Source organism: Rattus norvegicus, chromosome 15 (assembly GCF_021556685.1).
Source record: "Rattus norvegicus strain SHRSP/BbbUtx chromosome 15, alternate assembly SHRSP_T2T, whole genome shotgun sequence".
NCBI lineage: Eukaryota > Metazoa > Chordata > Mammalia > Rodentia > Muridae > Rattus > Rattus norvegicus.
The window spans coordinates 40,644,710-40,668,921 of NC_141548.1; the positions used below are offsets into that span (position 1 = coordinate 40,644,710).

The 24,212-nt window shown below is 44.2% G+C and overlaps 1 protein-coding gene, 1 long non-coding RNA gene and 1 pseudogene across 10 annotated transcripts in view; 1 reads left to right on the forward strand and 2 right to left on the reverse strand.

The window, feature by feature from the left end:
• The window catches only part of Ints6 (integrator complex subunit 6), a 140,478-nt gene extending 117,505 nt beyond the window's left edge, over positions 1 to 22,973 (reverse strand). For 2 of the 5 annotated variants that reach the window (XM_087586170.1, XM_087586162.1), the window contains exons 1-2: positions 22,632 to 22,963; positions 21,675 to 21,775 (exon numbers count right to left, since the gene is read on the reverse strand). Coding sequence is in view for 2 of the 5 variants with exons in the window: in XM_087586163.1 (XP_087442289.1) it covers positions 21,668 to 21,672 (5 nt within the window). In the remaining 3 variants the exon portion in view is untranslated. Of the gene's footprint in view, positions 1 to 21,667; positions 21,776 to 22,631 lie in introns of those variants that run through there. The other 3 variants (XM_087586163.1, XM_087586168.1, XM_087586173.1) reach the window with 3 other exon arrangements.
• On the forward strand, positions 1 to 23,927 carry LOC134482069 (zinc finger CCCH domain-containing protein 13-like). Of its 5 annotated transcripts, none has more exons than XR_015638850.1 (3): positions 1 to 220; positions 18,278 to 18,362; positions 19,285 to 23,927. It is a non-coding gene; the product is annotated as a zinc finger CCCH domain-containing protein 13-like (long non-coding RNA). The 5 variants fall into 5 exon arrangements; XR_015638851.1 differs by having other exon boundaries at positions 27 to 220; positions 18,275 to 18,362; XR_015638855.1 differs by lacking the exon at positions 1 to 220 and adding an exon at positions 13,136 to 13,205.
• Positions 15,543 to 16,198, reverse strand: LOC134482128 (large ribosomal subunit protein eL27-like; annotated as a pseudogene).
• Positions 23,928 to 24,212: the final 285 nt, after the last annotated feature.

Sequence of the window (24,212 nt, forward strand, 5' to 3'; positions counted from 1 at the left end):
ATTCAAACCAACACATGCACACTAATAGAGTGAATACTCCCTCACTAACTGTGAGGGAGTGGCAGCTTCTAAGGACTGCGTGCCTTCCACCACCTGCTGAAGCATGGGTCTGCTCCTCTGTGGCACCACCACTCCCAGTTTCTCACCTGCCACACTCCGCATCTTCCTTCTGGACAAAGCTCCCCTTCTTACTCATTACTTGATCAGAAAACAATGTAAGGTAAGAACTTGGCTAACTCATAATTCCAACATTTACTAGACTGGCATTATATCTGCACAGATACTTGTTGATATAGCTAATAGCTAGATAATATGAATTATCACAAAAACCTGCTTCAGCTCATCTATAGTTTCACAGGTAGAACCCTTGTTGTGTGTGTGTGTGTGTGTGTGTGTGTGTGTGTATGTGTGTGTGTGTTTTGTGTGTGTGTATTAATTTTGAGATTTCCCTGAAATTTTCTTTCTTTCCTTCTTTTTAAAAGACAGTATCTCATTATATGGTCCATGCTGGCCTGGGACTCACTACAAGAACAGGGTGGCTCAAACTCACGGAGATCCCCCTGCTTCTGCTTCCCAAGTGTTGGCATTAAAGGCGTGCGCGCCACCCTTGGCCACACATTTCCTCCTTACTCTTACTCACTGCTTCCCTGTAATGCGTTCAATCTTTGGCAGATAAAAAAAAAAAGAGTAAGTCAAACTGTTTTTCGTTTTTCTTCTAAGGCATTCTGCAAGATCTGTGTATGCTTTAAGGAATACCACTTTCATTTTCATAAAGAACATGAAACCTTGGGAGTGTAAGGGGTGTCAAAAAAAAAAAAAGAATATGAAGCCTTTTATGTCCTCAGATCCAGGGGTTTTTCTCCTTTGAACAGGTCAGGCTAAACAAACTCCCTGGCAGGAAGCTACCACAAATCCGGTTGCATTCCCGCCATATTCCTTCAGACCAAGAGCCTGGAAAGTGCTAATAGCGAGTTTCTCTTGGTCCTCCTTCCCCTTCCCCAGGGAAGGGGTAGATAAAACGTGTATGGGGGAGGAGTGAAAAGCTGAAACAATAATGTGTCGGGGATTATGGATAAAATGCTTTCTCAAGTATGTCTTACCTTATTTTCTCAGCTATAAAAATGTATCCAGACAATTTCAATTACTAAATCTTAAAAAACTATGAAAACATGTCTGTGAGGGACACTGTCTGGTTTGTAATGTGTACTTCAAACATTCTGCTGCACGGTGAGGTGTGTGGCACTCGAAGGGAAATTCTTTTTTTAAAATCTCTGGGTCATTACATTGTTCTAATAATAAGAGACCTAAATCTGAAGCACTTGGGAACATGAAGGCATCTTATCTGCTGTATCATCCAAGCTCTGGCAGGACACCATGGAAGAGACATGTTGCCAGCAGGAGGGGACAGACAAAGCCTAGTGTTGTGTCCTCGATGCTGATAATTCCTAAGATATATTGCAAAGTTATCAAGATGTTTCAGACTGGCAGGCTATTTTAATAAGGGAGCAAAAATGAGTATAAGTTCTAGATGTTTCTATTTCAGGATATGTGTTGTAATTGCCCATTTTTCCTCTCTGAGTGACGGTAGCCCTTCCAGAGCAGAGCTCCTCGCCTTGTTGCAGACCTCTTGAGGGAGCAGTCACTTAAAATAGAGCCATGGAAGTCCACATTTCAGCCTCATAAGGTGTTTTCATTATGTGATGACCTTAGAGACTCAGTGTCCACTGCACAGTCCACTCAAAGGGTCTAGCTCAGCCTAGAAAGCATGAGGCACAGCCCACTCTTGCTCCTGGTCTCCTTGGGGAAGGATTGGAGACGGTAAAGGACAACGGGCATCTGTGTAATGTTCTCAAGCATAAGAGCCAAAAGTAAACAGGAAGAAAACCATGACTTTCCGATTGTGACTTTGAGGGTTGGCACGGGCTGGATTCAAGTTTACCTTTGCACTATTAAAAAGTATGCCAGGCTCTTGGTAAACAGTAGAGGTTATCTTCTTCTATGAGCATTAGACCATGCAAGATCATTTAGCCTCATACATAAGAAAGAAAAGAGGGCTCTCTTCTCTCTCACTCTTCGTTCTTCTCTGTTCTTGCCCCCTCCCCCCTCCCACCACGTGCCCATGGCCGGCCGCCTCTCCTCTCTTTCTTCTTCTACTCTTCTCTCATTAAACCCCTCCACGTGGGAAAAGAAAGAAAGAGAGAGAGAGAGAGAGAGAGAGAGAGAGAGGGCTACACTTCATCTCCATGCCCATTTCTTGCCCAGCAACTATATTCATGTGTTTGAAAGTTGAAACATTTGTAAAAGTTATATTTATTTAAAATGTTCAAGACTTGGAGAAAGCCAGGTGAGCGGGTGCATAGATCTACAGATGACATGTATATTTTCACATCTTTTTTGCCTTCTTGATGTTCACTTTTCTCTTGTTGGGCCTCACCTGGAAGCATTTAGCTAGAAAACATTTCCCAAAATGTCTGAGAGCATTTTCTGTTTCTTGGTGGTAGAGGGTGGTGAGGGCTGAGCTTTACATTCAGTGACAGTCCCCAGGGGACCTTCACAACAAAATCAGTGAAACTCTGATTTTGAGCAACCACAGAAGCAGGGGAGTATAGGGCAGTGAGGCTGGGCTGTGGAGCCAGACAGCTAAATTGAAGTCCGATTCTGACTGTGTGAGCTGCTTGCCATTTAATTGCCTGAAAGATGAACATGGGATGTTGCTCTAAGTATCAAAGCAAAATATAAAACAATGCTCGGCATATGGTGTGCCCCCCCCCCGGTGTTGGCTACTGCAACTGCAAATTCATGCAAGTTCTTTCTATGCTAATGAGTATAGGTAAGAAAATGTACAAGCACATGTTTTTTTTAAAAAGCTTCTAAATTTAAAAACCTTCAGGCTGGAATCTAGTATTGCTAGAAGAATCTCAAAGGTTGGACATCATAGGTACATTGTCTTTGGTGGGTTCTGACAAAGCAATGGGAAAGGACCAAGCTGTGGGATGAAGGCTCCTACTAGAAGAAAGTTTGTGTAGTCCATCACAGGGGCAGAAGGAGGCTCTTCACTGGCCAGAGGAAGGTGAGGAAGCAGAGAAGGCCGAACTAGAACCATACAGTTGATCGTAGTGATGAAATGCAGCCATGGGGAGCTCACTGCTGATCTGGGATTAGGAAGAAAACCCAGAGCCAAATCAGTCAAGGTGAAGGGCATTTGTGGGACGCATCCCTGAGCCTGGGGTGTATGCATGGAAAACTGAGCAGTTTATTGGGGACTGGAGCAGAGAAAACAAGACCTCTTACTGCAGCTGAATGAAGGCTTTAATGTTAGTGGTGTGGGGGGGTGGGAGGCGGGGCTTGCCTCTGTCACTCATTCTCACATGGAGCTCAAGTGTGTAAAGAAAAGCCCAGTGAAGACAACTTTTATCCCCTTTAAGTATTTATAAGCACAAAAGTGAACTAGACATTAACTCCTGTGTTTTATACGTAAAAAAGAAAAATGACCCAAACAAACGTCAGTTACTGCACATGGAATGAATAGACTCACTCACCATAGGTGAGTCACACATAGTTCCTAAGTACAGAATGAACAACCGGAAATGAAAGCACCAAGTTGGTAGACGGATACAAATGGTCATTCTGATATCCCCAATCAAAGTTCTGTCAGCTGCCAGCTGTATTCTATGATGATCCATCAAACACAGGACTAGGTCATAGCACCACCAGACTTTCCAAAACAATAGTACTGGGCAATATTGATTCGTTTCTTTCAAAGGTTGTCACAGAGTACAAAGTCCCATATACTCAGTGGTAGCCTGTCTGCTTCCTCCACCGCGGTGGCTTCCTTTTCTATTCTCTCACCTTCTGTGGTGCTTCGCTATCTTCCCAAGCTCCATGATTCCCCCGCTCACCATTTGCTTTTCTGGGTCTTCTGATTGGCACTACTATGAGTGCTTCTCAGACCTCTCTCTGTCACTGTCCTCTTTTTTAGCACTGCAAAGATCTTTCTGGTATTCTGCTCTAAAGTTCCTCTATTCTCCTCCTATATCTCACATATAGATATCCACATATCTGCTCTGCTGGTTTTAAAATGCATTAGACTATGACCTCATTTCCTCTATCTGGGCACAATTAATTAGCCTGGATTGCCATTGTAACCATCTTCCTGAGTTATAGACCTTCTCACCTTTATCCTACCTCACATTCCTGTGAACTCTGCATCCAAAATGATGCTTTAAAAGCAGAAGACACATCACAACAACTTTGTACGAAACCCTCCAATAGGACGCTTCCTCTCTGATGATTAGCTTTTGTCATGTCAGAGGATTCTATCAGGCTATCAGATAGAAAAACCATCAGTGATCTCAACAAGCTATCACCCAAGATACACTTGTGTGTTTAATAGTGCCTTGATGGGTCCAGGAGTATCCAACCACTTCTCAATGGATCATCCTCCATGGGAGGCAATCCGTGGCTGGTACTGTGATCCTGGTGTAGTAGTTTGAATGAGAATTACTCCTATAAACCCATATGTTAAACACTTGGTCCCCCGTGGGTGGGACTGTTCAGAAATGATCCTGAGGTGTGGCCTTGTTGGAGGATTGTGTCACTGGGCAAGCTTCGAGGTCTCAAAGGACTCTCACTGTTCACAGTATTCAGCTCTCTCCCTCCTATTTTTGGATCAAGATGAGTTTTCAGTTGTTCCTACTGCCATGCCTTCATTCTGCCATCTTGGACTCTAATCCTCTGAAACCATAAGTCCAATCAAATGATGCCTCTTTGAAGTTGTCTTGGCTGTGTTGTATTGTAAGAATAGAAAAGTAATATGACACCTGGTCAAAAGCCTGTACCTAGAGAGGTCACAAGGTCTATGGAGGAATCTGTTGTTATTTTACTAAATGGACATGTACGCTAACTGCCTTCTAAATACTTTTGTTTACAGCCTACAGACTGGCGTAGCTTTCAGTCTTAGAGAAGGGAACACCATGGAGGAGGGAGTAAAGAGCAAGGGATGGAGAGGAATGCTGTAAGATGTGTCTCTGGGTGTCCTAGGCTTCCATTGTTGTGAAGAGACACTGTGACTAAGACAACTCTCATCAAGGACAACATTTCATTGGGACGAGTTTATAGGTTCAGAGGTTCGGTCAATCATCATCATAGCAGGAAGTATGGTAGCGCCCAGGCAGGCATGGAACTGAAGAATGAGCTGAGAGTTCTACATCTTCATCTAAAGGAAGCCAGGAACAGACTGCCTCCCACATGACTAGGAGGAGAGTCTCATTGCCCACCCCCACAGTGATACACTTCCTCCAACAAAGCCGTGCCTCCTAATAGTGCCAGTCCCTAGGCCAAGAATATTCAACCACCACCCTGGATATGGCACAGTGTTACAACACACAGCAGCAATGACTGCCTGCAGAAGCCTGAACATTAAAACAAACAAACAAAAAGGCAGAACATTTTACCCAAATAACAAACACTATAGTCATCTCAACAGCCCATGAAATCTTCTCTAAAATACATTACATATTAGGAAACAAAACAAGTCTCAACAAATAGGGAAAATTGAAACAACATTCTGTGTTCTATATCTGACAACAGTGGGATAAAACTAAAAATCAATAGCAAAAGAAGACTATAGGAAATGCAAACTCATTGAAATTAAACAATTATTGAATGCTGACTCAGAGATTACTGCAGAAATCAAGAAGGAAACTTAAGGGGTTGGGGATTTAGCTCAGCGGTAGAGCGCTTGCCTAGCGAGCGCAAGGCCCTGGGTTCGGTCCCCAGCTCCGAAAAAAAAAAAAAAAAGAAGGAAACTTAAAAGGTTTTAGAATTGAATGATAAACAGACACAGCCCATCCCAATCTCTGCGATACAGTGAAGTCCCAAGAGGGAAGTTCATAGCTCTAAGTGCTTAAAGTACTAGAGGGATCTCAAATAAACAGCTCACAGTGAACCTTAAGCCACTGGATAAACAAAGCTAAACCAACCTCAAAAGCAGTAGATAAAAAGAAATAATGAAAATCAGAATAGAAATTATTTAAATATGGAAAAATGTAACAGCAACAATGAAAAACTATAAGCCAATCTTTCTGTGTCTTTGTCTGAACATAGACACAAATTCTCAATAAAATACTTGGGAACACCATTTCAAGCTCTGGTGCCACCTCCAATATCAATGCCAGTGAAGACTCACACAGAAAATGCCACAGGGCACGAGGGGAGAAGGTAGAGGTGTCTCATGTGACCCTGGAAGATACACCACATCGCAAACTGGTGGATCAAAAGAGAAGCAGCAGCCTGGGAAGCAATCGGAGTCACCGCAGCCATACCTCTGGTCGCCTGCGCTCCCCATCTAATGATTCTGCACATCGAAGTGGGGACGATCAGGGTGGTCGGAAGAGAGTGCTCCACAGTGGCTCCAGAGATAGAGAAAAGACAAAGAGCCTAGAGCTCACAGGAGAGAGAAAATCTAGGATTGATCAGTTAAAGCGTGGAGAGCCCAGTCGGAGTACTTCTTCAGATCGCCAGGATTCCAGAAGCCACAGCTCCAGAAGAAGCTCTCCTGAGTCAGACCGACAGGTTCACTCCAGGTCTGGGTCATTTGACAGCAGAGACCGGCTTCAAGAACGAGATAGGTATGAGCATGACAGAGAGCGTGAGAGGGAGCGGAGAGATCCCAGACAAAGGGAGTGGGACCGGGAAGCAGACAAAGAGTGGCCTCGGACCCGAGACCGTGATAGACTTCGGGAACGCGAGAGAGACCGAGACAAAAGGAGAGACTTGGACAGAGAGAGAGAGAGACTGGTCGCCGACCCCATGGAAAGAGACAGAGAACGAGATAGAACTTTTGAGACATCTCAGTTGGAATCTGTGAAGCGAAGTGAAGTCAAATTGGAGAGTGAACACGACAGAGACCTGGAGGGCAGCTCCCGGGACTCTGTGGCCTTGGACAAAGAAAGGATGGACAGAGACCTGGGGTCTGCGCAGGGGTTTGAGGATGTGAGTAAAGCGGAGAGAACAGAGAGTCTGGAAGGAGATGACGAGTCCAAGTTAGATGATGCGCATTCGTTAGGGTCTGGTGCTGGGGAAGGCTATGAGCCCATCAGTGACGACGAGCTAGATGAAATTCTGGCAGGGGATGCAGAAAAGAGAGAGGACCAGCAGGAAGAGGAGAAGATGCCAGATCCATTAGATGTGATAGATGTGGACTGGTCTGGACTAATGCCAAAGCATCGGAAAGAGCCGAGAGAGCCCGGGGCTGCACTCTTAAAGTTCACACCCGGAGCCGTGCTACTACGAGTTGGGATTTCTAAAAAGTTGGCCGGTTCTGAGCTCTTTACAAAAGTTAAAGAAACATGTCAACAACTTCTAGAGAAACCCAAAGATGCAGACAGCCTTTTTGAACATGAACTAGGGGCTCTCAACATGGCTGCTTTACTTCGAAAAGAAGAGCGGGCGAGTCTCCTTAGTGACCTGGGACCATGTTGTAAAGCATTATGTTTCAGACGGGATTCTGCAATCCGGAAGCAGCTTGTGAAGAACGAAAAGGGAACCGTGAAGCAGGCGTACACCAACACTCCGATGGTGGACAACGAGCTGCTTCGGCTGAGTCTTCGGTTACTCAAGAGGAAGACCTCCTGCCACACCCCTGGGCAGGAAAAGACTGAAGATGGGAAATTAGCCCCGTGCAGTGGCCAGCAGGAGCTGTGTGTGTCCTAGGCAGAGATTGAGGACGGCCCGTTTGCTCTCTCTTCACAGGAGTGCATAATCTTTCTCAAAAGTTTTTTGTTTTGAGACATTGCTAATTACAGAGACAGAAGAGTCACCGGCCACATCAGATGTGAAGAACTTCAGTCTTCAGAGACACCAGTTTTGGTTCATTTAAGATTTTACATTAATTTTTATACAGTAATTGACACTCAGGCAAAATAATGTGAAAATGTCTAGATTTAGTAATTTCGTCTGTGTCTTCATTAAAATTGAAGATTTTAAGAAACCAGGTCACCCCTGCTCTTCCAGCCTATGAATACTTCCTATGAAATAAAAGCACTGATTTTTATTCTGGATCACCACGCAGAACTGACCGTAGTCAGAAAGGTGTGTCGCTAGAGGCTGCTGCACAGGCTGCAGTGCCGTGTACAGAGCTCTGAGGTGCGCCGGCCTTGCTAGTGCACCCGGAGGCAGTCTTCACAAGGAAACCCCAGTGGGTTTGCTTTTTTCTTTTGAAAATTCTAAAATAAATGACTCCATGGGATTTTTTTACACATGTACATTGCTACATCATATATTGGAAGTCTTTGGACTTTTGAGTGGGGTTTAATTGTTCATTATCAGAGACTGTGTGCTATTTTATTTTTAATAAATGTACGTTCCCTTTAAAAAAAAATACTTGGGAACTACATTCAAAACACATCCGAAGGATCATTCACTGTAATCAAGTCGATGTCATTCTACAATTGGAGGTAAGATTCAACATAGCTAAGTCAATAAATATGATTCACCATGTAAACCAGACTCAAAGACAGAAATCACTTGATTATTAACATAGTCTACAGAGCTAGTCCTATGACAGCCATAGTCTACAGAGCTCATTCCATGACAGCCAAGGCTACAAAGATACACTGTCTCAAAACAAACAAACCAAAAACCAAAACAAATCCTGTAGAGACTAAGGATGGGATATATCTTAACATCTATTACAAACTGATAGCCACCATCATATCAAATGAAAATAAAACAAAAAGCCAAACAGAACAAAACAACAACAGAAACCCTCTGAAGCATTCCCACAGAGATCAGGAAAAAGACGAAGGTGTTCACTTTCACTAAGCTCATTCAATAGCGTTCTTGAAGTCTTGGCTAGAACAGGAAGACAAGAGAAGAAAACAAAAGGTGTTCAGAACAAGAAAGAAAGAAGGCAAAGTGTTTCTATTTGCATATTACCTCATTCTGTAAGTGAGAGACCCTACCAGGAAACACTTTCAGCAAAGTGTCAGTCACAGGATAATACCAAAATCAGTAGCCTTCCTATATAATACCCAAAACAAACAGACTAAGAGAGGAATTGGGAAGCAGTCCCATTCACAATAGCCAGAAACAACAACAGAAACCCTTGGAATAAACCTAACTGAGGAGATGAAATACCTAAACAATGAAAACATTAAAGCCCTGAAGAAAGACATTAGAGAAGACACCAAAGGATGGAAAGACTGCCCAAGCACATGAATTAGTAGGATTAATATGTGAAAGTGGCCATCTTAGCAAAAAGCAAGCTACAGACTCAATACAATCGCCATCAAAATTTAGATGCGAAGCTTCACAGGAATTGAAAATCAATCTTAAAATAATTATGGAATCACAAAAGACCTTAGTCATACTGACACAGAAAAACAGAAACATTCCTGGAGTTATTATACTCCTTCAAGTTCTGCAGTCTAATGGACAGGGGATGACCACAGCACCCATGAGCAGCCAGCGTTATCTGCACAAGACCTGCAAAAATCAAGCCAGTCAGCATTCTGGCACAGAGTGAGAAAAGGTTCACTACCCCAAATCCCTAACCGAGGAGCTAGGGACAGTTGGTGGCTTCTGGAAGGAGAGTCAGCTTTCTCTAAGGACCTGACTGTTGGTTAGGCAATCGCACTTCCGTAGGTGTCCTAAATTGAAGTCAGTGAGTGATTTTTTTTTTTTAAGAAATATGAAGTTGGGGTAGGTAAAGGTACGGGGAGTGGGATGAATTAGGAGTGGAAGTAAATATTATCAAAATATGTTGTGTGAAATTATCAACAAATTAATAAGCAGGGCAGGAGAGAGACAGTTGAGCAGTTCAGAGCACATACCACCCTTCCAGAGGACCTGAGTTGGGTTCCAAACACTCCTGTCGGGCAGCTCATGAACACCTGTAATTCTAGTTCCAGGAAATCTGATACCTCTGGTCTCCATGGGCACCCATACCTACATACAAAGTACACATTATTAAAAATAAAATAACTCTTTAAAAGATCTACATGTGTGTGTACAGGACATGGAAGTAGGAGACTAGTTGGGAAGTAAAAGGGGATCTCCAAGGGTTGGGGCATAAGAGAAGGGAATGGGGTGAGGAGGGTCACAGGACTATATTACAAGCATGAAAATTCAAAGCTAAAATGTGCACACCCAGAGACATTTGCAAGATTGGCTCTCTCCTCTCTGAGGTCCTCAATCCTTGGCTTCTCTGCAAGGGCTCCTCTAACTGCCCTGCACCATCTCTATTTCTCTCCCTTGCTTTCCTGTTATTCATGGTACCTGTCACTGACATAAGCTGCGGTTTACTTAGGTTCTGTCTCTCTCCACTGAAAGCGGAAGCCTGATGAGGTCAGGCCGCTTTGTCCACTGAGAGGTCACACAGAACCACTCCATACACTTGCCTCAAGGAGCATTTCTTGAACAACTCCAGATTTGCCCCTGCATCTTCTGAAACCAGCTTCTAACGCAGACTACTCTATTTTTCCTGAACATCAATCTTTGTAAAATACATAGCTAGATTACAAACATGCCAGTTACCATTGTCTCTGGCTCTAGGATATCTGATTTGCTGCTAATTTCTTTCAGTGCCACAATGTTATTAGTCTGTCCCCTCTTAGCTCTCCTGTTGTCAGCTTTGTTAATGATGGCTTGGGTTGGAATCAGACTTGGGTTTTCATCCTATTTCTTCTCCTAACTAGTTATGAGATCTTCAACAAGTTCCCTAGGAAGGATAGAAGAGGTCACAGGGTTGCAATGATCCATAAGTACCTACATGCAGGATGGTTAAGGGACTGGAAAGATGACTCAGTGGTTAAGAGCACTGACTGTTCTTCCTGAGTTCAATTCCCAGCACCACAGGACTCACAACCATCTGTAATGGGATCCAATGCCATCTTCTGATGTGTCTTAAGACAGCTACAGTGCAGTCATACACATAAGATAAATAAGTAATTCTTTAAAAGAGTATTAAATAAGATACTGTATCTGAAAGCTGTAGTGGTACCCGACACATAGTAAAAGATGTTTCTTCCTTTATGTCTACATGACCAAAGATTGGTATCTATCATCCTTGCCCTGTCTTTTGTAACTCTGGCTGGAATTAATGTGACTTAAGGTTTTTCAGTTCTGTAATGGTGCCAAAGCAACACATGTCACACTTTGATGTCTGAACTTCTTCCAAGCTAGCAATGTACAGTACCAAACTCTCTCGTCATTCTGGCCAACGGCAAGCCTCGGTTCCCTGTGAGGACACAGACAATGCTTCAGCACAAACCAAGCTTCCTGTTAAATAGCATTTGCTCCATGGTGGGCCAAGTAAGTGGTTTGCATGCATTTATAATAAGCTCTTACAAACTATGATGTCAAGGGACTGGATGGATTTAATGCATTTTGTTCTTAAACATTTGTCAATGTCATATAGGTTTGCTGGGGTGTGCGAGCCATCACACCTGGAAGAGCAGCTACATATCACATCACTGCTAACAAAAAACAAAACCAAAGAACACAAACAAACAACCCTTTCCTAAGTACTGTAGCTGAGTGACCCAACAACTTTCAAACTATTTCTACAAATAAGTAGAACTGTAACTTATCTGCCCACTATGCCCCAGGTGCTGTCTTCACACTGTGAAATCTAACAATGCCGTATCATCCATCAATCTCCCACCCGAGTAGCAGCCTCTCTTTTTTCCTGGGTTAATGTAGGGGGCCCACTTGAATAGACCATGCTACTTACATATTATTTAGTCAAGTCTGCCTCTCAATGAAATTAATTGTTTTAGACAACATTACACTGAAGTCAGTAGACTTTGTGTAGAGCAGATTACCCTCCACAATGTGCAGAAGCCTTATCCAGTCAGTTGAACAAGACTTTTGGTGAAAAGATACTGATTCTCTTCTGCCCCTCCCCCTCCTACTCCCTCCCCCTCCTTCTCTCCCTCCCCCTCCCCCTGTCCCTTTCCCTCCCTCCCCCTCCCCCTGTCCCTTTCCCTCCCTCCTCCTTCCCTCTCCCTCCTTACCCATCTGTCCTCCATCCCACCCCAGGCACGCAGTTGGTTTCCAGTGAGTACACTAGTCATGTCAACCTGCCATGAGAACCTCATCAATTCCTGATGGCCCCTCTCCTAATCTACAACCTCTTCAGACAGTAGTAGTTTATTTTTCATTCATAATTTCATTAACTTATCAAACACCCCTCTTTGTGTTGATATAATAATTTCCCTACTAGGATGTATGCTCTCCCACTTCTGTTCCCTCATAACCAGGGAAGTTATTTAATATCCTTCAGCTGCTGTCCCTACCTGATAAAATGTGGGACTAATTCTAAGTGAATCTGTGTGTAGGGAAGCCTCCTTCTCACAGCACTGTGAATCATGTACCAGAGCGTGGAGGACGTGCTCAATTCCTCTAATACCCGGTGAAGCCTGTGCGGTACCGAAAGGAGCCATGTTGTGTTCAGTCAAGCTGAAGAATGACGACAGCGCTGCAGGATTAGGTGGTTAAGGGTGAATTAGAGCACAGCTGATCTATGCGCGGACACAAGTGCACTCTGCAGAATCACACCAAAAACTCAGGCCATGATGGAGACAGCTAAGTAGACCCAACGTACAAGGTCAGGGAATCTACAGGGATTGGGAGGGTAAATCAATTCCTGTGCTTAAAGCAAACAGGATGCTCAGAACAAAAACTTCCAACAGGAGGAAATGCAAAAATGGCTATGAAAAACCAAGGACTGGGTTTCTCATACCAGCACAAGAGCACAAGTTACAGTGGGTGTGAAGTCAGTGAACATTATGACCGTCAATCTAACTCCAGAAACGTTCTAGGGACAAGGTCAGTTCCAGGTGGTAGCTACCGAAACTTCTGCTGCTTAAACACTTGGCCCCAGAGAGACAGCAACACCCTGAAGACTCCCATAGACGCATCTTAAGAGAACCCAGTCTCAGAGATGCTTCCCGGCACCTGTAGGAGCGAAGCTTTCCTTGTGCATAGATGAACATCTGTCTCAGACAGTGCAGGGTCAGTGTTAAACAGTTTAGTCTTCGACTACAAAGGTCTCTTCTCAGTTACACAGCAGCGTATGGGTGGGAGTCTGAAGGCTAGAAAAAAATTATAGTTGACATTACATTTTGCTATTGGCTCCAGTACATGAAAGCTGTCAACCGGTGATAGAACAGCTGCAGTTGCTAGGCATGATGGTGTCTGAGGTAAGCATTTGGAAGGCTACAGAAGGATCATTGTGAGTTAGACACCAGTCTGGGCTCTATAGTGGGACCTTTTTGCAAAACCAGAACAATCTTGGTGCTTGGGGTTGCATGCATGGTCAGTATTTAACTATTCACGTAACGGTTTGCCCTGTGTAATTTAAAAAGTGAAGCCAGTGCCACAACAGGAAGTAGAATGAACAGGAAGCAGTGTTGGGGTAAATTGCTAGGTCTTTTGCGGGACTGATCACAGACAGATGCCAACTTTTACAGCTTATTCTTCCTCGAGGCCCTTGTGCTAAAGGTTTGCTGCTCAGCTCAGCACATCGGGATGTGATGAAACCTTGGACAGGTGAATTCTACTCTGTGTAGGGTCTTTCCGGGGGACTTTCAAAAGGGTCATGGCACTCCAGCCTCCTCCTCTTCCTCTCTTTTGCTTGCTGGCCATGAAGTGCTTTGCTCTGTCACATGGTTCATAGAGATGTAGGACCTCACCACAGGCCCCAAAATAATAAGGTCAAGTGATCATGCTTGGGAACTTCCAAAGATGTAGGTCAAAATAAGCTTGCAGTATCTGTTACATAGTGGAAAGCTGGTTAAAAGGTCTGGTTAGAGGAAAGACAAAAGATAGGATGAACTGAGAAGACGAGGACTTAGGTTTCTTGAACTCAAAGGGAAGAGGAAAGGAAACCTCAAGGAGCCTGAAAGGAAAATCTTGAATAGTAGGTCCCCTGACAGGAGCAATGGATAAATTTCAGACCAGCCCAAAGTGAGCTCTCAGGCTCTCCCCTTTTTCAAATCTCTTTTAAACTAAACTTGTCTTAGGAAGTCAAGCAGTGTAGAGCAATCCAGATCATTGTCAGATCTAGAGCTCAGTGGAGAAGGATTCGAGTAAATCTCAGAGCAAGGTGGTATCTCCTTCTCCTCACCCAATGAACCAATCAATCCCTAGCTGTTTCACAAAGCTGTTCTTAAGCACAGCCATCTCCTAGGTCTTTATCCTGCCACCACTACAACAAAAGACTTGAGAAAGATTAGCACACTGTTACAGAGTCCACATGATAAATAGCCCCCACTACTTTGGTAATAGCTTTGATGACCACAGCACCTCACCAGTGCAAACCATTTTCTCAAGTTGCCACCATCTTAGCCCTTTGTCCTGAAAGCATCCTATCTATGTGGACAGTCCTCTACCTAAAGTCAACATTCTGAGACACAACTTGGGATTGTTACCATTAATAGCTTTGCAAAGGTTTTCTCTTAATTCTCCAAATTCTGTTGGAAAAAAAAAGTTTAGCCAGACTATGGCGTCGAACACCTTTAATCCCAACACTCAGGAGGGAGAGGCAGGCAAATCTCTGAGTTTCAGGCCAGCCTGGTCTACAGTGAGTTCAGGGACAGCCAAGGCTACACAGAGAAATCTGGCCGCAAACAAACAAAAATCTATACATCCATAAAATTATCTACTGCAGTACTCCTCCTCTGAACACCCTTACAGAGCTCTCCACAGAGCCTTTCTGGATTTCCTCAACCAAATATGATCTTTCCATCCGAATCCCGAAACATATTTTCAGCACTGTTATTTTACCCTGTCCTATAGGACATTTCTGGGTTCATATTAGAAGCTTTTTCTAAGCATGTCCCTTAGGACCTTCCTTGATTTTATATCTACTATAGAACTAATACTGTGTACTTTTTCTCAGAGGTATTTTTAAGTTCCTGTGCTGGTTAGTTTTTTTTTTTTTTTTTTTTTTTTTTTTTTTTTTGTCAACTTGACATAATAAGTTCAGATCATCTGGGAATAGGGAACCTCGATTTAGAAAATACCTCCAGCACACTGGTCTGTAGGCAAGTCTAGGGTGCATTTTCTTTAATGTTTTGTTTTGTTCTGTGAGACAGGGTCTCACTTTGGAGCCTTGGCTGACCTGTAAGTCGCTTGCTATGTAGACCATGCAGGCTTTAAACTTGCAGAGACAGCTTGTTCTGCTTCCTGAATTCGAGAATTGAAGACATGTGATTAACACGCCCAGTGCATTCTCTTGATTAATGATTGATGTGGAAGAGCCCATTGTTGGCAGTACAATCCTTGGTCGGGTAGGCCTGGTTGTATAAGAAAGCAGGCTGAGCAAGCCTTGGGAGAATAAGCCTCCTCCAAGGTCTCTGCTTCTGTTTCTACCTCCAGGTTCCTTCCCCGCCTGAGTTCCTACCCAGAATTCCCCTCATCATGGATTATGATGGGATCCTTAAGCCAAACACTCGAGCTGCTCCTCCTCAAGCAGCTTTTGGACATAGTCTCTATCACAGCAATAGGAAGCAAAATAGGACATTCCCAAACCATTGTTACATTTTTTTTTATTTTTTAATTTTTTTAATGACGAAAACAAAAATACATCTAAAAGCGAAGCTTCTGGAAAAACCATTTGTTCTTCCCTGTCTTATATCGCTTCTCAAACTTGACCTTGGCCTCTCGCCTGGCCTTGCGTTTCAGTGCTGGGTCTCTGAACACATCCTTGTTGACAACAGTTTTGTCCAAGGGGATATCCACAGAGTACCTTGTGGGCATGAGGTGGCTGTAGTTATAAACTTTCACAGAGGACTTGATCTTGGATTGCTTGGCGATCTTCTTCTTGCCCATGGCAGCTGTCATTTTTCTGGGAGCGGTCAATTCCAGCCACCAGGGCATGGCTGTAAGGGCGGTCGGAGGTGCCATGATCAATGTTCTTCACGATGACGGCTTTGCGTCCGGAGTAGCGTCCAGCCAGGACCAGCACCACTTTCCTGGGTTTCATAAACTTGCCAGCCAGCACCCAGCAAAAAAAGCCATTGTTACATTTTTGATAGGTTACCTTTTTCCTTAGATAGAATTGATTGTAAGTCAGACATGGTGGCTGTAATCCTAGCATTCAGAAGGTTGGAAGCAGGAGGATCAGGAGTTCAAGGTCAGGCTGAGCTACATAGTAAATTTGAGGCTTCATAAAACTGTTGGTAATTGGTTCTAATGTTTTGCCTTACTGTGGTGAATTAGTTAAATGGCATTGGTTCCCAGCCAGTGGCTAGAGCTCTTTGGATTCAGGAATGAATGACACAGGCATGCCAGCTGATTTCCATATGCTTTGACTAACTCAATGGGTGGGCACCTCTACATCTCCCTAAGGCTAGCAAACACTCCCCTCTGGTATTCCTGAGTTAACATCTTTTAAAACCTATATTTCATCTTTGCTACCCCAGACCCAATCGAGGAAAGGGGCCCTAGGACTGGTATTCTTACTTGCCATTTAGCTAATTCACCGCTGTATGAAACTCTATTTCAAAAAGGCTAGATAAAGAGATAAGAACTGAGTATAACCACAGACCATCCCCACACGATGACTATAGGCACACATTGTACCCACATAGCTCACCATAGGCACACGCTATGTTCATACATGTTTGCAATATAACCACATTTCATGTGTAATCTCGTTGTCCCTTGTTTACTATGATAAAACTATTCCTAAGAATATGTCTCATTTTGATTCCTTAGACAGTAAATATCTACTAGTCTAGTCTATTTCATAAGCAAAAACCAGGGGCGATTTCCTGGTGCCTGCTTCGAGCAACTGTGGAAAGTGATTTGATTAAATGTAAGGAAAACAGACAAACTAGCATTTGCTATGTCTCCCTGTCTGTCTGTCTGTCTGTCTGTCTGTCTGTCTGTCTATAGTCAGGATTCATTATGTTGCACAGGCTGATTTCTCACTCCCTATTTACCCCAGGCTTGCCCTGATCTCATCATCTTCTGCCTCTGTCTCCTGAATGCCAGGATTACAGGCATGCACAGCACACCTGGTTCTGACGGCTCATAATTATGTATGTTCTCTCCTTTCGTTCTTCTCTTCCTCACCTTCATTCCTCTCTCCTCTCCTCTTTTTCTCTGTCCTTCATGCAATGCTGACGACCAAGCTCAGACCCTTACGCTCATGCGCAGAAAGCATAGCCTCTACTACTGAGTCGTGCTCTCCAGCCCCTATCTCTCTCAGTCTCAATTTCCCAAAGCAATGCAGATAAATTTGCCAGACAATTGTAAATATTTTCTAGTTGTGTCAGAAATGGAGTTGTCTTATTTATTTATAAAATGTGTGTGTGTGTGTGTGTGTGTGTGTGTGTGTGTGTGTGTGTGTGGTTGTGAGCCTATCAACATGGGTACAAGAAGCTTAATTGTGATGTTTGGAAAAGCAGCAAACACTTCACCACTAAAGCCATCTCACCAGTTTTAATATTGACTTGTGTTTTTTTAAACCCAGGAGAAACTAATTCTAGAAAGAATTTACTTGAAAGATGTGGAACAGATCACAGGCTAGAAAGGACCTGAAAAACAAGGTTCAGGAAGGACAACCTGTATCTCCCCAGGGATAGACAGACATCCAGGAGCTCAGACAACATTGTCAAAATAAATCCTGCTCCAATTTTCTTCAACAGTTCTTCAGTTACCTGGTTCAAGATGGAGTGGCCCGAATAAATCAGGCAGCCTCATTAATTAGCAGACCAGCTAGGTTGCTGCCCAGGCCCAAAACAATTACCGACAAGGACTGGAGAGTGCTCTTAAGAACTGGGAGGGCCAGCCCGGGTGCAAGGCAGCCAGGGAACTGCAAATACCCAGCATAGTGTGAACTGCGATCTTGCTCCAGGCTTCCTCCTGTTTTTGTGGAGAAAGGAAGGCAGCTGGAGTCAACTGGTCTTGTGCAATCTCTGAGCACGACGTTACTGGCTTATAATACCAGACTACTTATCACAGAGGTGAGTTAGTGTTTAAAAACAAAGGTACGAGTCAAGCATGGTACATTCCTGTAATTCCAGGCTCAGTGGCAGGGGGAGGTTCAGGAATTCAACTCTGCTACATGGCATGTTCAAGGCCAGCCTGGGCTACTTGAGAGTCTATCTCCAAAGACAAAGAAAAAGCAAAGGTATATAATAAATATCAACACTAAAATAGGTAGGACACAGAAGGGAAAGCTGAAATGTGCTGATGTTTAAAAGAAAAGTTACAGAGGCCAGTGTTCGTCACACCTGATGACCACAAATATATGTTCCAGCAGCAGCAGCAGGACTACGTGGGAAACCCGGAGTGAAGACAGAGCAGGGAGACGAGCCTCTCGAGTTTACAGGAAACTCTCAGTGTCGGTAAGGAAGAGCATCCGGCCTTCAAGGGCATGGATCCATGGCTTTCTCTGCACCACCAAGTTCCACTGCCTACCTGGAACACCTACCTCCACACGTTAGCCCACCTTTGTTGTCTCTGAGCAAACCTGCGCCATTCAACCCAAATCATAACCAAGCAGTGTTGGCTGCTTTTGCCATGAGCTTGTTACTCCTCAAATGTCCTCTCAGCATCTCATCCTGTGCTTCCAAGAGTATGGAAGGCACAATCCATAGTCACAACAGTCTCCCTGTCCCTGTCCCTGTCCCTCCCCCTCTTCCTCTCTCTCCCTCCCCCTCCCTCTTCTCCGTCTCTGTCTCTCTCTCTCTCCCTCTTCCCCTCCCCCCCCCACCCCGTACATGTAGAAGTTAGAAGACACCTTCAGCTACCATTCTCCAGTTGTCCTCAATCTTGTTTCCAAGACAGTGTTCCTCCTTGGCCTGGCCTCCCCAATCAGGCCAGCTTTGCTGGCCAGCAAACCAATGAACTCGCCTGTCTCTGATGTCCCAGTCTTATTGTCACCACATCCACATCCTGTGACTGTCCCTTTTGTAGCTCTCTTTCTTCTGCCTACATCTTGAAAAGATGAACAAGTATCCATCCCTCTTGTCTTTTTGTACCTCACAGTACTGTGTGTGAAAAATTAGTGACTGAGTGAGACCCAGAGCTTTGATTTTGTTTGATGCCCTTCTCGCCCCACCCTGCCCATATCCCTAGTGTGCGCATCTGTACAAACATCATTACTGGGGGTAACGTTGGCCTTCTGCTGCTGTTCTCAATGGCCTCAGGCACTTGAGGGAGCTTTAGCTGTGACCTCTGACTGAATGATACTCTATTTATCACCAACTGACCCAGATGCCAAAGCCCAAACCCATTTTTTGATTGACTATTCTGTAAACATTTCAGATTCTGCGCATCCCTCCTTCCAACAAAAGCTAGTCCTGCTAACTAAAGTCCTTGGCCTCCTGTCAGATGTGCAAGATGTGGCTTGTGCTCAACGTCTTAGGAACATCTAGTTCCAGAATCCCCAGGACTCTCACCTCGCCTTGGTTTCCGGATTCCCTGGTGATCCTGATGCTTCCTTTATTTTGCTGCCTTAGTGGTCCAGCCTTCAAAATCTCAACTCAAGCCCTGCCAGAGCATCTTAGTAAATCCTCCCCACTTCCAACGCTCTCAGCTCCACTCTAGCCACCATGACTCATTCATTGTGGTCACCAGAGCTCTGCTCCCAACTGATAAGATCTTATCAAACCCTAGTCTCTTCACTCTGGAGTATAAACAGCCTAAGCACCTAGATCCTAGCGCTGACCTAACTTTCCAGCCTCCTCCTCAATCCCACCTTTCAGAGTGTAACTATTTATCCAGTTCTTCATTTTCATTGTGTGCACATGTTTGTGTCTGTGTGGGGATCTATACGGAGCCTGTGGAGGTCAGATCCTCTGGTGCTAGAGTTACAGGTAGTTGCCAGCCTGGGAACTGAACTCGAGTCCTCTGTAAGAGCAATATGCTCTTAACCACTGAGCTATCTCTCCAGTCCCAATACCATTTGTTCATTTGTTTATTTGTTTGTTTGCTTGTTTTTGAGACAAGGTCTTGCTATGCATCCGTGACTGATCTGGAACTCACTAAGTAGACCATGTTGCCTTACACTCAGAGAATCACCTGCCTCTCTTTAATCTCAGATGCTGAGATTAAAGGCTTTTTACACCATGGCTCCCAAACCACCTTCTTATTTCATATTCCCAGAATGGATCTGTCACTGTCCCACAACAAATTTTGCAGAATCTGTTTCCCTTGTCTTTTTTTAAGATTTATTTTATACACACACACACACACACACACACACACACACACACACACACACACTATAGCTGTCTTCAGACACACCAGAAAGGGCATCAGATCCCATTACAGATAGTTGAGCCACCATGTGGTTGCTGGGAATTGAACTCAGGACCTCTGGAAGAGCGGTCAGTGCTCTTAACCACTGAGCCATCTCTCCTTTCCTTGTCTTGAATGTTCTTATACCGTCTTCCTCACCTTGCAAGTATTACTGATTAAAACAAATAATTTTTTCCTAGCAATAATAATTACCTATCATAGAGAATGGATAGGGGGCCAACATAATGGCTGAGCAGGTAAAGCGGGTAAAGCACCTGCCACTTAGTCAGACCACTTGAGATTCCTCTTAGAGATCTATGTGGCAGAGAGAACTGACTCGGGCAGATTGTCCTCTGACCTCTACATGCATGCCATGACCCCCTCCAATAAATGGACAGAACTATAATTAGAGAGAGGGAGGGAGAATGAACTGAATAGGGCTTTCCCATCTGCTGTCGCATTTAACCCTGACCATAATCCAGCAGGTTAGGTATTACCAGCCTAAATTTCGTGTCCAATGCCAGGAGGCCAGCCGTGTTTCCAAACTCAGGATGGACTGTGGTTTTGAAACCCAATGTAATGCCTTCTTTCCCTGTCTGTGAAATCGAGGGATAGACACAAGCCCAGTTCCTGCCCTTCGAAATGGCGGTCACCAGGACACATGTTTTTTTCAGTCAAGAACCTTGTCTGAAAAATGTATTTTCCAGGTCTGTCTCTTGAGCCATTATAAGTAATTCTGGCGAGTGAGCAACACCTTACAAGGGAAATAAGTAAAGCTCGCGTTTACAGCTCCTAGTCTGTACTAGACTGTGGTGCTGATCAAACCTTTGTGTTCGTGGCTGCTGCCTCCCATTGTCTTCCTTCCCATTGCTTTCTCCCGCGACTTAGGTCTTCTCAGTTTTTTCTCCTCTAGAGTGCAGGCCTCCACTTCCACAGAAAGGATTCCTTCTTCAGTTTCACTATTGAGTCGTCTTCTGTTCTATCTACTATTATTATGTGCAGGGTGATGTGTGAATGGGGTGGGTGCTCATGCCATTGCACATGTGCCAAGAGGAGAGCTCTGTGGACTCGTCTCTCTCCTTCCACCTTTACACGGGGTCTAGCACTGAACTCAGGTCATTGGCTTACAGCCAGTGCCCATACGCACACTCACACCCACACGCAGACATCATAGCTTGTACCACCCCAAATCGATAACTTAATAAATGTAAATAAAAATTGAACTAGTGCTGATCTATTCACAGTAACTAAGAAATGGAAGTGTCTGAGAAGTCCATTGGCAGCAAAGAAAGAAAGCGCAGTGCATTAAACAAAACGGCATATTATTCTGTGAAGCCCTTATTTAGCCCACCAGCGAGAGTAGAGGGCCTTACGTTAACTGAAAAGGCCCAGGCATAGAGACACATACAGCATACCGTCATACCCGGACACCAGCAGAGAACACAACAGTAGCCATTCCGCACCAAGGTCTCTGTTTCTTCCCTCATCAATGAGACAGAACAGTGACAGGAACAACCTACAGCAGAAGTAGAAAGGTTGTTTTTGTTCCGGCTCTGTGGAAACAGTTCGTGGGGTGGGGAAGGCATGGCCACTGGGGCCGCCTCCTTAGCACATCAAGTGGCCTCTTATGTCCCAATGGGTCAGGAACCAGAGCCCTCAGGCTTCAGGAAGAAGCAGAGGCAGCCTGTAAACATCAGGCTGCACTCTTCAGAGCCCTGCACCCACCAATTAGGGCCTCTTACCAGAAGGTTCCACGATCTCCCCAGAAAGCACCACTGCCTAGGGATCAAACACATGAGCCTGTTGGGACAGTTCACATTCAAGCCACAACAGAAGGAAGTCCGGTGACAGATCCCAAGACAGACAGACAGACAGACAGACAGACAGACAGACACACACACACACACACACACACACACACACACACACACACACACACGGAGGAAGACTACGTTCAAGCACCCGTTTCACAGTAAGGTGGCAACAGTTTGCAACGACTTATTATTCATTTTATAAGGAACAGGTAGGACTAGGTCTCCCCAGCTATATAAAAACGATAGTTACTTCCGAAGCTGGAAATGACAGCTTTCCTGATTCGATCCTTTCGTATTGTTTATATGTAGCAAATCATCACACTGCAGTATATAAATGTCTAAATTATGTGGTAAATTACGGTTTTAAGGATAAATAAGAATTTGTGCTGGAAGCGGGGTAGTGTGGGAGAGCTGGCTCAGCAGTGAAGAGCATTGCCCGCTGTTCCAAAGGATCAAGTTTCAGTTCCCATCATCCACCCACGTGGAGGAGCACTGCCTGTACCTCCAGCTCCAGGGGACCAGACACCCTCTTCTAGCTTCTAAGGGTGCTGCACGCACCTGGTGTGCACGGAGGAGCCTTCAGGATGAGCTGGCACTGGGGCGGGAGAGGTGGCTCAGCCATTCATTCACTACTGCTCTTGCAGGTGTGAGAAGCAATGATCTTCACTTCATAATAAGAGCCCTGGAGACTCAGAGCAGCTAACAAGAACCGGTTTAAGTTACAAGCAGGGTTCAGCCTAGAAGTACAGTCTCACTGACTGAGCACCAAAAACAGTTTCTAAGCCCTAGTGCATGGGCACCTCATTACTGAGTCATCAGGAGAATGCTGTTTCAGATGCCATCTAGATCTCATCTTTACATTTGTCCTTCTCAACAAAACCCGCATGTCTGTTCCTCTCTACGTTTTACATCCTGTTTCTTTTAAAACGTATCAGACACGTGACTTTGCAGGCAAGCTTGACTGTCAGTGACTTTTTACTCTGAACTTGTAGTTTGGGTGAGGAGCACAGCTCAGCAGCGTTTAGGTAGAAAGGACCAGCTTGACCAGCTGGCATTGCCAAGGTCTAGAGGTTCTGTTCATTTGTATCTAGACCTGAGCTGGCTCCAGGCATCTTTGGGAACGAGCTCGCTACCCCCACAAGGATGCCCCCACATCCTTGAAAACGTTGGAAGACTATGTGTTGTTCATGTTAGTTGGTATTTTGGTGGAACAAGTCATTCTTTTATGGTTTTATAGTAAGTCTTAAGATGGATACTTTCTTCAACTTTTCCTCTAAACCATGTTTGCTATCTTTGTCTTTTGGAAATTCATTCTTGTCTAATTTTTCCCTGCAACATTGATGATCACACCATTTATTTAGACTTTCACATTCTCTCAGCGTTGTTTTGTATTTTTCAACCTGCAGGCGTTACACGTGTTTATCCATGAAAATTTCCTGTCCTGTGTTATTACATGCGATTTTGAGTTCATTGTCTGTGTCTTCTTTGCTCATTATAGTGCTCATACCATTGAATAAAACCCAACTGACATTGTACTAACATTATATCTTGGGAGTCCTCAGTCCAGGGATCTTTTTCTTGGTCCTTCAGGAGTTTCTATGAGAACAACAACTTTAGCTGTGAACCAAGTCAGTTTTATTCCTTCATTTAAACTTGTACATCATCCTTCTTCTCCTCCAATGGGTCTCCAGGTCAAGGTTGACTAAAAATGCTGACCTAGAAAAAGCTTGCTACATTCCCAGAGTTTGGGAGAAAACTTTCAGTATTTCAACATCAAGAATGACTTTAGTATTAATATTTTTATTTGTGTTTTATAACTGTCTTTCATTAAATTGACAAAGTTACCTTCCATTACATTTTTTCAAGTTTCATTTTATTTTTAGAATTGTGTGTATGTGCTGTGTGTGCATTCTCCCCGTCCACGGACATGTGTGGGTGTTCGTGTGCATGAATGTGGTGGGGGGGAGAGTGTCAGTGCAGATGCCTCCTCAAGCTGGAGTTACATTCAACATGGATGCTAAGAGCAAAATTCAGGTCCTCTGGAAAAATAGACTGTGCTTTTAAACTCTGGGCCACCTTTCCAGCCCATCTTCCACTCAGTTTATTGTTTTATCAGGTTAAGATTCATCTTAGTGTGGT